Here is an 11,477-nt window from a genome sequence, read left to right as displayed (position 1 = left end):
AATCAAACTGGAGAGCCAGTTTGGTCTAGTGGTTAAGTGTGCGGATTCTTATCCGGGAGAACCGGGTTTGATTCCCCACTCCTCCACTTGCACCTGCTAGAATGGCCTTGGGTCAGCCATAGCTCTGGCAGAGGTTGTCCTTGAAAGGGTAGCTGCTATGAGAGCCCTCTCCACCCCACTCACCTCACAGGGTGTCTGTTGTGGGGGAGGAAAGTAAAGGAAATTGTGAGTCGCTCTGAGACTCTTCAGAGTGGAGGGCGGGATATAAATCCAATATCTTCTTCTTCTTCAAACTCAGTTCTTTCAGATAAGAGTCCATGCACTTAACCACTACACCAAACTGGCTCTCTTTGGAAGGTGGACTCCATGGCAATATATTGGACTGAAATCCCTCCCTTTCCCCCAACCCCCCCCCCCCCCTCTCAAAATGTGTTCTTGAGGTGTGTGTGTATGAAAAAGGGCCCTGAACTCCTCAGGAAGAGAGCAGGCCCACTCCATTATCCATAGGATGGAGAGCAGAGGATGGGATAGAGTGAGCGTTGCCAGGTATCCCCCCCCCCCCCCGGTGCTGATGGAGGATGAGGGTGTAAGGTTGTCAGATCCAGGTTAGGAAACTCTTTTTTAAAAAAAGTGTGTGTGTGTGTATAATTAAATATTAATAAGTATCCAATAGTAAGTCAGTAGAAAGAAAAAATTAGGAAACAAATTACATTTAGGAAAATACACACACATGCATTACCAACCTAAATGAGTTGGTCTGTATTTTCTTTTTTAAAAACTTAAAACAAATATTGCCTCTTAAAGCCTGTTAATAACTTCCAACATATTACTATATTCTCTATATTCTTTTGACACTAAATATTCTGTAACTGGAAACCAGCCTGTCACAAATCTAGAATCAAATAAATCTTGTAGGGTGAGAAAATCTAAGATTTTGTCTCCAATTCAAAATTTGGGTTAGGAACTCTTGGAGATTTGGGGATGGAGGCTGGGAAGGACAGGGCCTCAGTGGGGTATAATGCCAGAGAGTCCACCCTCCAAAGCATCCATTTTTTCCAGAGGAACTGATCTCTGTAATCTGGAGATGAGCTATAATTCCAGAGGATCTCCAGGTCCCACCTGGAAGCTGGCATCCCTAAGTGATGGGGACTCCCTGGGGAAGGTTGTCACTGCCAGCTTCTATTTCTTTTTGAATTGGCCTTGTTTCTGTGCTGATAGGGCAGCCTATCTTAACAGAATCACAGCAGGTGTAGCCAGTTTGGTGTAGTGGTTAAGTGTGCGGACTCTTATCTGGGAGAACCGGGTTTGATTCCCCACTCCTCCACTTGCACCTGCTGGAATGGCCTTGGGTCAGCCATATATCTGGCAGAAGTTGTCCTTGAAAGGGCAGCTACTGTGAGAGCCCTCTCAGCCCCACCCACCTCACAGGGTGTCTGTTGTGGGGGAGGAAGGTAAAGGAGATTGTGAGCCGCTCTGAGACTCTTCGGAGTGGAGGGCGGGATATAAATCCAATATCATCATCATCATCATCATCATCATCATCATCATCATCATCATCATCATCATCATCATCATCATCTTTTTTTTCCTTGGCAGGAAACCACGGTGATGGGGATTTTTGTGCCACAGGCTAGGGCAGGTCGCTGCTGAGGGCCGGAGGTCAGCAACAACACCCACCACCACCACCTCTAAGCTGCAGAGTCTTGCAAGCAAAAATCTACTACTTTGTGAGCTAGTGGCATTAAAGTTGTGAGCTACTGCATAAATTATTGTGCTCTGAGGCCATTTCTCCTGAGCTAAGACAAAAATGTGTGAGTCGGAGGCTAGAAATCTGTGAGCTAGCTCCCACTAAGTCAGCTTAGAGGGAACACTGGCCACCATCACCCCGGCCGCTTGAACTGCAGTCTCGGCAGCAGCCACTCGGAGGGCCCGGTTGGCAACAGGGGCGGCTGCCCCGCCCTCCCTTTCCCTGCTCCAGCAGCAGCTCATCCGCCCGCCGCGCCTCCCTTCACGTGCGGCTATAATTATCGCCGTGACTGCAGCGGTGGCCCCGGATGGCTCTTGGACCGTCACCCGCTAGTAGCCTGTTATTAATAGGGGCTGGCAACAGGGGCGCTGCGTGGGCCCGGGCGGAGGGGCGGGGCCTCGGGGGCCAGTAAATAGGTTGGGGGCGGGCCCCTGGCCAAGGGCTCTGGGGGGTGCCACCGCCGCCGCTCAAGGTGAAGAAGGATCGCTGATCTCTGCTGCCCGGTAGGTGCCAGCGAGGGGACATCTTTTAGGGCGCGGGGGAGGGGGGTAAGGATACAGAGCGGCGTCCAGCTGTGTTTCTTAAAGCGGGCGAACTGCACCTGCACAGCAGCGAGGCTTGAACCTTGTTTTGCTCTTGGGGTCTAAGCTTGACTCTAACCCGCCACCACCCCCTTGGAATTTTGGATATGGTGCGTGTGTCCTTTCTGCTTGTCTTTTCCCCTCCTCCTTTATTTTATAACATAAGCCGGAGGTGCAACCATATGGAGAATTCGTTGGTGCATTTGCCATCCAGTTTCCCTTGAGCGGCCCCCACCCCTGGATTTGTCAGTGTTTTCAGGAAGGTGGATTCTCATTTGTTAGCTGAGGGCATGAAGTCTTGGTGGGCTTGGAGGCTAAGACGGAAAGGAAAACCACACGTGGAGAGTTGTAGGGAGGAAGGAGGAAATCGTAGCAGGTGCAGCATTCACCTTAGGGGAGCCAGAAAGTGGCACCTGTTGAAATCCCCTACTGTTGCAGAAAGCCACTGCCTGCTCTTGCACCTGTCCAGCTTGCATGGAGTTTTCCATGCCTGTGCTCCAGATTATCTATTGTCTCTTCAGGATGACACAACTCACAGGCTTTGACAAATATTTCAGCCCCTGGTCCCCTTTTTGGAGACGTAATTGCAGCTCTCATGGGAGCGTCAAGAGTGGGCAGAGGAGAGCTGGCATTCTGGTTGGGGTTTTGAGTGTGTGTGGGGGGGGGGTGGAAATAAAGTGTGAAGCACAGATTCGAGTCTGCAAGCTGCTGTCAGGAGACATGCAGTAAGATGTTGTGTTTGGTTACTTTCTAGATGCCTCTCAGCAGAGTCTTATGTGCCCCAGGCAAGAATATAAAATTATGTTATTAAAAGTAAAGAAATACATATTTTCATAGTAGTTATTTTGGTCAAAAGGTAAATACATAAATAACAAGAATAACAATAACTCAGCAGTCATTTTAGTCATGATATACTTTTTCTGTGCCCCTCAGCTTTGTGTGCAGTGGCTCAGAGTTGTATTGATATTCAAAGCTGCCAAGCTCAGGAGGGGTGAGAATGTTACAAAAAAGAGGCTGCTTTTAAATAATGCTGAATCAAAAGAATAACCAATCCACTGGGAGTGAGTGAGGACTTATTTCAACTGCTGACTGATAAGTGAAGTCGGATTAACATAAAATAGGTCTTATGTTAATCCGACTAGGTCTAGAGTACAGTTTAGTCCAGTGGCACCTTTAAGACCAACAGAGTTTGATTCTGGGTATAAGCTTTCATGTGCATGCACACTTCCTTGGATGCACACAAAAGTTTCTAATTAAACTTTGTTGGTCTTAAAAGTGGTACTGGACTCAAACTTCGTTCTGTTGCTTCAGACAAACACAGCTACCTGAATAAAATAGGTCTAGTGGTTGACAGACATATTTAATCAGAAAAGCACAGTTAGCTGGCCCTGAAATGAGGGTTCTTTTAAACCTCTTCACTGATTAATCATAAAACATGAGGCAGCACTGACAGCCCCATTAATTAAGCTGGTGTGATCATGTGCATACAATTCTGTATACTCCTGTGAGGCTGATGATGTTTTCACTGCACACATATTTATGAATAAATAAATAATAAAGGAATAAGCCCCATTGAATGATTATAGGACTTGCTCCGAAGTAAACTTGCATCTTGTGAGGCTCTATGTAGGATTAGTGTTCACACAGATTGTGCTGTGGCATAACATAGCTTGATTTCCTAAAAGATGTCGAGGCGTACAGTGGTTAGAAAAAAGCTTTTAGTGCACAGTTCCAGGCACTCTCTCCATATAGTCCATCTAGACATTTAGAACAATGCCCTAAATAGAAACACAATTTTCTGGACTGTATGGTTAGTCAATGTGTGTGTGTGTGTTTGAAATAATGTAACCAAAATATATGCATTACTGTTTCCGTGTGACTATTGAAAGCTATGAGGAGTAATGGGCTCTTTTGTGCAGGTAATCGGGTTACTCTGTACAAAATGGTACTCAAATTTACTTGGATAAATAGAGACTGTGGTACTCAAGCTTACTTGGACAAATAATTATAGCTTATTGTAAGCAGGTTCGTGTTATATAATTTTTGCACCACTTAATGTATTATGTCAGAATTTATGCTATGCATCTATTCTTTCTGGTGTTTCCAGACTTCTACAATCCTAATGCACTTATTTTGCTGATCCGTCTTGAGTCCCTGTGAGAAAAGTTGACTATAAATAATGTAACTAAATAAGTGACTCTTGTATGGCATAAGGTATATAAGAATGTCCTTGTTCCTGTAACTTTGTCCATGTGTGTAGCTTGCACCAAACATACACAGTGTGTGCCTCTTTAATCTTAAGTGAATATTTTGTCTTGGTCCTAACATAGAGTTTCAGGTGCAGAGTAAATAAATGGCTAGACCAACACATTGCTCATAGTAAAGCACCAGTAGAAAAAGAAACAAATACAATATAGCTATTGAACTTTTTATCACTACAGCAATTTACTGTGTAGGTTTCTAGATAAGATTGACACCGTTTCCCTGCTTCAAGAGCAAACAGTGTAGCTTTTTCTGTTGTTATACAATTGGGTTTTTTTAACCTCTAGTTTAGCCTTTCCTAATGGGAAGGAGTTCTAGTACAGAACCAGAGGACAGTAGCCCTCTCGCCCCTTTATATTATTGTCCCCATGTCTTGTATTAGAGCGTGGATAAGAGGAGTGCTGAAATTCTGTGGAAAGAAGCTTTTCTCTCACCGTCGTATATTCGTATGGTTCCCTAGTTTTGTATCACAGCACCTTCCTGGATGAAGGAAAGGATGAAGAAAAGTGTTGCGATTCTATGGAGAGAAGCTTTTCTCTTGCAGTTGTAGTACTAGAACTTTGGGGTTACCTGGTGATATTGATGAAACTGAAGTTCAGAAAGGAGGGGACCAGCTAGTGACACACCTGTCATGCATAGGAACACTTCTTCCCACAGTACCTAATTAAAGAATGTCTTATTGTGTGATCTGAAGATAGCTGTTAGTTTAAAAGACTACAAAAAAGGTTTAGACAGTCTCTTAAAACTTCGCTGAATGGAACCTCCGTGTACAAAGGCAGTATATCCCTGCACAAGAAATCTGTCATTTTATTGTCTTTTTCAGCCAAAAATGTGACTCCCCAACTGACTCATGGGAACCTTGCCATTTGGGACTAGATTTTTTTTTTAAAAGTTCAATACAAAGAGGTTCCTTGAGGAAACAGTTGTCAGCTGAGCCAGTTTCCAATTTGGCGGTTTCTCTGAGGGGCTAATTGATGGGATTTGGAAGCTGAAGGGAAGGGGGCCCCTTAGTCCGAACATAATGGAGACCAACAGAGGAAAGCCGTCAGCATCATTCTGAGCTTGGGAGTCCTTCGCGGCTTTGCTTTGGTTGCCGTTGGAAACCGAGTGGTAGAGAAAACAGGCTTGGATCTTACCCAGGGAGCCAGTTCTTATGTTCTCCTGACTACGTGTTCAGAAGTGTTAATGAAAACTGAGCATGCTGGCTTGACTGTAGCTGGACAGCAGTCTTTGAGGCACATTTCAAAGCTTGTCTGTCATGCCTGAAGGACAGCAAGAATTCAGACTCCACCTGCCGCTGCTTGCTGGCATGAAGGGAAAGCGTACCTCAACACCCCCCTAGAGTTGCAGGGCCCTGTCCTGGATGGCCCAGGCCAGCTCAGTCTTGTCAGACCTTGGAAGCTAAGCAGGGCCAGACCTGGTAAGTATTTGGATGAGAGACCACCAAGGAATTCCAGGGTCACTATGCAGAAGCAAGCAATGGCAAACCACTTCTGTTAGTCTCTTGCCTTGAAAACAAGAGTGAAAGGTTGCCATTAGTAGACTGCAACTTGATGCCACTTGAAATGCACAGTTTCAGGGCATTCTGGAGCATATTCTCAGGGAAACAGTGCAAGGGCCAATCCACACGCTTTCCTCAATACACATTATCTGTTCAGTTTTTCAGTTTGGCGTCTGTTTATGTTGGAGCTGTTATCTTTCTGGCCAAGCTGCCTGCTTCATCAGCCAAGTTCTAAGAAACTGCCAAGGGCAGAGCTCAACTGTCAACGTGCAGGGTTTGTGAGGAGGGAAAGGAAAGAGACCACCCAGTGAAAGAGATAGGCAAGCCCAGTGTTATTATGAGGGGCTGCATGAATCCTCAGCTGTTCAGTAGCTAGCCTGCCTCATCTGACACTGAAAAGGAGATCTTGTGTGAAAAGATCCATGACAGACACTACAACCCTTGTCTCAAGAGAACATTTTTTCCCCCAAGTCACTTGTCTTTTTCACATGGGGGAGGCAATGTCATCAGATATTAGAAAGAGATGGTTACCATGTTCCTCTTGCATCCAGGGCTTTTCTTTTTAGCAGGAACACAGTTCCGGCTGGTTTGGTGTCAGGGTGTGTGGCCTAATATGCAAATGAGTTCCTGCCTGTGTTCCCTCTAAGCTGCAGAGTCTTGTGAGCAAAAATTCTACAATGTGAGCTACTGGCATTAAAGTTGTGAGCTGTTGGCATTAAAGTTGTGAGCTACCACATAAATTAATTTGCTTTGGGGCCATTTTCCCTGAGGTAAGACAAAAATGTATGAGCTGGAGGCTAAAAATCTGTGAGCTAGCTCATGCTAACTCAGCTTAGAGGGAACAATGGCCTGCTGGACTTTTTCTATGAAAAAGCCCTGTGTGAAAAATGGTGACATCAGGGGGTGTGGCCTAATATGCAAATGATTTAATGGAGGGCTTTTTCTACAAAAAAAAAAAAAGCCGTGTTTGTATCCCAGTAGTTTGTTCTTTCCCCCAGTGCTGGGATAGGCATTAAATGAGGTCAATGCAAGAATATACCACTGATCATACTGTTCTTTCTGTGCTTGGATGTTTGTTGTGCCTGATGGGCATGGATAAGGTAGACCTGTGCCAGAAGACCTTGGAGTGGAGCCAACTGGTCTTTGACAGAGGTCTGTGCTAAAGCACTGCGGAACAGTCAGTGGCTGCCAGTTCCAATTCCTACTTTGTCTCTGTGCAGATAAATGTATCCAGTATGGACCATACCCTGGGCAGCTTCTGGGGCCTCTTTTGGACTCTGATGCTGTTGCATTTGCCGCTGCAAAGAGTTCATGGATTCTTCCCCAACTTCTGGTCTCGGGCCATGGCTTTTGCGTGGGGCTCCATTACACACCAAGACATGACTGAAGATGCCATTCTCAGCGTCACCTTGCGGCTTTTCATGGAGATGCCTCATCCCAAGGGGAAGCACATCCGAGAGGAAGACTTCAAGGTGAGAGGAAATGGGTCTTGGTTTCTTAAAAGGTAATCAAGAATGGGATCCTGGAAAATGGGAAATGTTGATAGAGGACAGGTTTTCCAGGTCCTACCTCTGCACTGGCGGGGGCGGGGGGGGGACTGGTGGATGTTCCTGGAGGGGAAGGGGATGTGACTTCTAGGTACAGGCATGTGCGTGCACACACACACAAATAATACAAAAATACACACACCCCAACATTGCGGAGGGGTTCTATGGCAAACCTTAACTTAATATGGGACCACAGCATTCCACTTTCGCTGGTTTTGCCTGTGCTTCCACTTCCTAGGCAGAGAAGGGATTCCCAAAACTAAGAGGACCAAGGAATCTCAAAGCTGGAGCTGATCTTGAAACCCTTCCTAAGTAGCGCCGGATAAAACCCTGTAGAGGCCCCTAGGCAGTCAAAATCTTGGGGGTCAACCCTGCTTAGCTTTGATTTCTGATGGGATCAGATTAGCCTGAGCCATCCAGGTCAGGGCCTGTTGTTTGTAGCCACCGCTATACCTAAGAACACTGCGCTCTCCTTACCTTTTGCCCCCTCCCCTCTCTCACCTAGAACAGAACACTCCTGGCTGATGACATCTTTGCAGCTTTCTTTGGTCCGAAGGTATCAGCCAAGCGTTTTCGTGGGGCCATTGCTCAGGTGGCCAATGCCAATGCCGCCATGGACTTCCTGAACACTACACGGGACGACCCTGTGCTGCACTTCGATTCAGAGCTCATCCACTCTGCAAATGCCTGGCTATTGCAAGCTCGCAAGGAGGTCTTGCAAGCCGTGCACTCAGAGCAGTATGGCATTGCCCGAGAAAAGTTGGGGCAGCTGCTACATACGTTGCAGGTACGTTAGACATTATACTTATTATTGCCGTTTTCATTATTGTTGTAGTCAGGGCTTTTTTGGTAGGAATTTATTTACATATTAGGCCACACCCCTGATGTCATCCTTGTTGGGCACAGGGCTTTTTGCAGAAAAAGCCCAGCAGAAACTCATTTGCATATTAGGCCACACCCCCGGACACCAAGCCAGCTGGAACTGCATTTCTGCTTTTTAAAAAAGCCCTGGTTGTAGTTATTTACTTCATTTATGTTCCTTCTTTTTCCCCGATGGGGACCCAGAGTGGCTTACCCTGTTCTCCTCTCATTCATTTCATCCTCACAACAACCCTGAGAGGTAGGTTAGGCTGAGAGTATGTGGCTGGCTCAAAGTCACCCTGCAAATTTCCATGGGAGAGCAGGGAATTGAACCTAGGGACTCCCAGATCCTAGCCTGACTCTATACCAGGCTGGCTGTCAAAGAACCCTAATAGGGCTATATGGGTGGTTTTGAGCTGGAGACTGTATAATTTTGTTCCTCTTTGTTTTTGTTAATATATTTTAGCAGATTTCTTGAGTCTATTTAAATGTTACAAACACATACAATTCTAGGGATAACCTACGGTTTAAAAAACCCCTGGAAGTAAGTGGGTTGTGGTGGTCTTAATTAGGGGGGGGGGGGGTGGTTAGCAGGAATGCACAGGAACACAGTTCTGGCTGGCTTGGCATCAGGGGTGTGGCTTAATATGGAGTTTGAGATCTAATCCAAAACTTCCATGGTTCAAATTTTTGTAAATGGAAATTCAGGTCTGGAATCAGGGCAGGGGGATAATGCAGCAGAGTGGGACTAGGATCAGGATGTTTCAACTCAAATCTATATTGAGGCATGACGTTCACAAGGTAACTTTGGGCCAGTCTTTGGCAAACCTGCCTCATCTCTGCTCACGACCTGAGTTCGATCCCTGGTGGAAGCTGGGTTTTCAGGTAGCTGGTTCGAGGTTGACTCAGCCTTCCATCCGTCCAAGGTCAGTAAAATGAGTACACAGCTTGCTGGGGAGAAAGTGTAGAGGAGTGGGGAAGGCAATGGCAAACCACCCTGTAAAAAGTCTGCCCTGAAAACGTTGTGAAAGCAACGTCACCCCAGAGTTGGAAATGACTGGTGCTTGCACAGGAGTCCTTTCCTTTCCTTTCCTTTCCTTTCCTTTCCTTTCCTTTCCTTTCCTTTCCTTTCCTTTCCTTTCCTTTCCTTTCCTTTCCTTTCCTTTCCTTTCCTTTCCTTTCCTTTCCTTTCCTTTCCTTTCCTTTCCTTTCCTTTCCTTTCCTTTCCTTTTGTAGAGTATCGGACTCTGCACCCGCGCCGCGCAAGCCGGGACGTCCTCGGGTTACCTGGCGCAGCGCGGGAATAGTCACCGCCAATCAGGACCAAGCGCGGGAAGTTTAACTGGCCAGGATTGGGCTGGCCAGCAGGGGGGTTGATCCGGGGTGCATGTATATATTAGCGGACCCGGCCGCGTGTTCCCGAGTTCTGTAATGTACCAGCGATTAAAGACCAATGCCTTAACCACGTCTCGTCTCCCAGTACATTACACTGGCGACGAAGGTGGGATCTAGATAGGTCCGGCAGGAGACGAGGACGGCGAGAGACCGCAGGATCGGGCAGCCCGCCGCCACCATGGCGAACTCGAGTGTAACGACGGGCCATCTTGCGGAATTCAACCCGGAGCACCCCGAGAGATGGGAGACCTACACCGAAAGGGTCGAGTGCTACCTGCGGGCGAACCTGATCGACGATGACGAAAGAAAGAGAGACGTCCTGCTGAGCGTCTGTGGCGAAGAGACCTTCGAGATCGCACGAGGTCTCTCCGCTCCAGCTAAGCTGACGGAGAGGACCTACCGGGAAGTCGTGAGGCTCCTCACGGGCCACTTCTCACCCCAACCGTCCATCGTCGCCCGCCGATTCCTCTTCCACAAGAGGGACCAAAAGTCGGGGGAGACAGCGGCGGTCTACCTGGCGGCCCTTCGGCAGATCGCCGGAAATTGCAACTTTGATAAAAGGGACGAAGCCCTGCGGGACCGTTTCGTCTGGGGCCTCCGCGACGAGCGATTGCAGCAGAAACTCTTCGCGAAGGAGGAGCTAACGCTACAACAAGCCTTCAACGAGGCGACGGCCTTCGAGAGGGCCACCAAGGCGTTCGGCCAGCCACGAGGTGAAGCAGTCCACCAAGGAGAAACGGAGCCAGAAGACCGAACAGAGGAAGAAGCGTTCCAACTCCGACGGCCCCAAAGAACGGACACAAGGGCCCCCGCTAGACAGCGAGCGACGGAGAGGGCCACCGCCACCACCGGTCCCAGGTGCGCCAGCTGCGGCGACCCCCACGAGCGCCGGGACTGCCCGTACCGCAACCTGGACTGCCGCAGCTGCGGAAAGACGGGCCACATCGCTCGGGCTTGCCGGGCCAAGAACAGCCGCCGACAACCATCAGCGCATCACGACTCCCTGGACACCCACACGACGGCATCCACCACTCTGCAGGTATTGAACTTGCCCCTCTCGGCCCCAGACAAGGTCAAAATGTCGGTCCTAATCGAGGGCGCCCCCTGCACCATGGAAGTGGACTCGGGTTCCTCCATCTCTATCATTTCGGAGGAAACCCTCAAGAAACTATGCCCCCGCCGCCGCCTTCAAACGAGGCCAGCGGACTTCGTACTGAGGGACTTTCAGAAGAACCCAGTACACATCGTGGGGTGGGCCCGGGTGCATGTGGAAAGAAGGGGTTTCAGGGGGCCCCTGGACATCCTAGTGGTCAAGCGCCAACTGACCACACTTCTAGGGTTGGCTTGGTTCAATCCCCTGGGGATCCAGCTGGTGGGGGTGGACCACTTGCAGGCAAGCAATTTCGACGGGGTCTGCCGGGAGTTCCCCGAGGTCTTTGACGGGTCGTTGGGGAGCTATAAGGGTCCGCCCATCACCCTACCGATTGACCCAATGGTCAGGCCCATAAGGCTTAAAGCGAGGCGCGTCCCGTTCGCCCTTAAGCCGAAAATAGAGGCAGAACTGGACCGCCTAACGGCCCAGG

The 11,477-nt window shown here is 48.3% G+C and overlaps 1 protein-coding gene across 1 annotated transcript; it reads left to right on the top strand.

The window, feature by feature from the left end:
• Positions 1–2,232: 2,232 nt before the first annotated feature.
• On the top strand, positions 2,233–8,425 carry LOC132591041 (von Willebrand factor A domain-containing protein 7-like; the record flags this gene model as incomplete). Its single annotated transcript, XM_060263915.1, has 3 exons — positions 2,233–2,250; positions 7,312–7,563; positions 8,144–8,425. Coding segments are annotated over exons 2-3 (519 nt in total), but the record flags the coding sequence as incomplete, so codon positions are not given.
• Positions 8,426–11,477: the final 3,052 nt, after the last annotated feature.

This window comes from Heteronotia binoei, unplaced genomic scaffold (assembly GCF_032191835.1).
Source record: "Heteronotia binoei isolate CCM8104 ecotype False Entrance Well unplaced genomic scaffold, APGP_CSIRO_Hbin_v1 ptg001367l, whole genome shotgun sequence".
Taxonomy (NCBI): Eukaryota; Metazoa; Chordata; class Lepidosauria; order Squamata; family Gekkonidae; genus Heteronotia; species Heteronotia binoei.
This window is presented reverse-complemented; position numbering and strand designations above follow the sequence as displayed.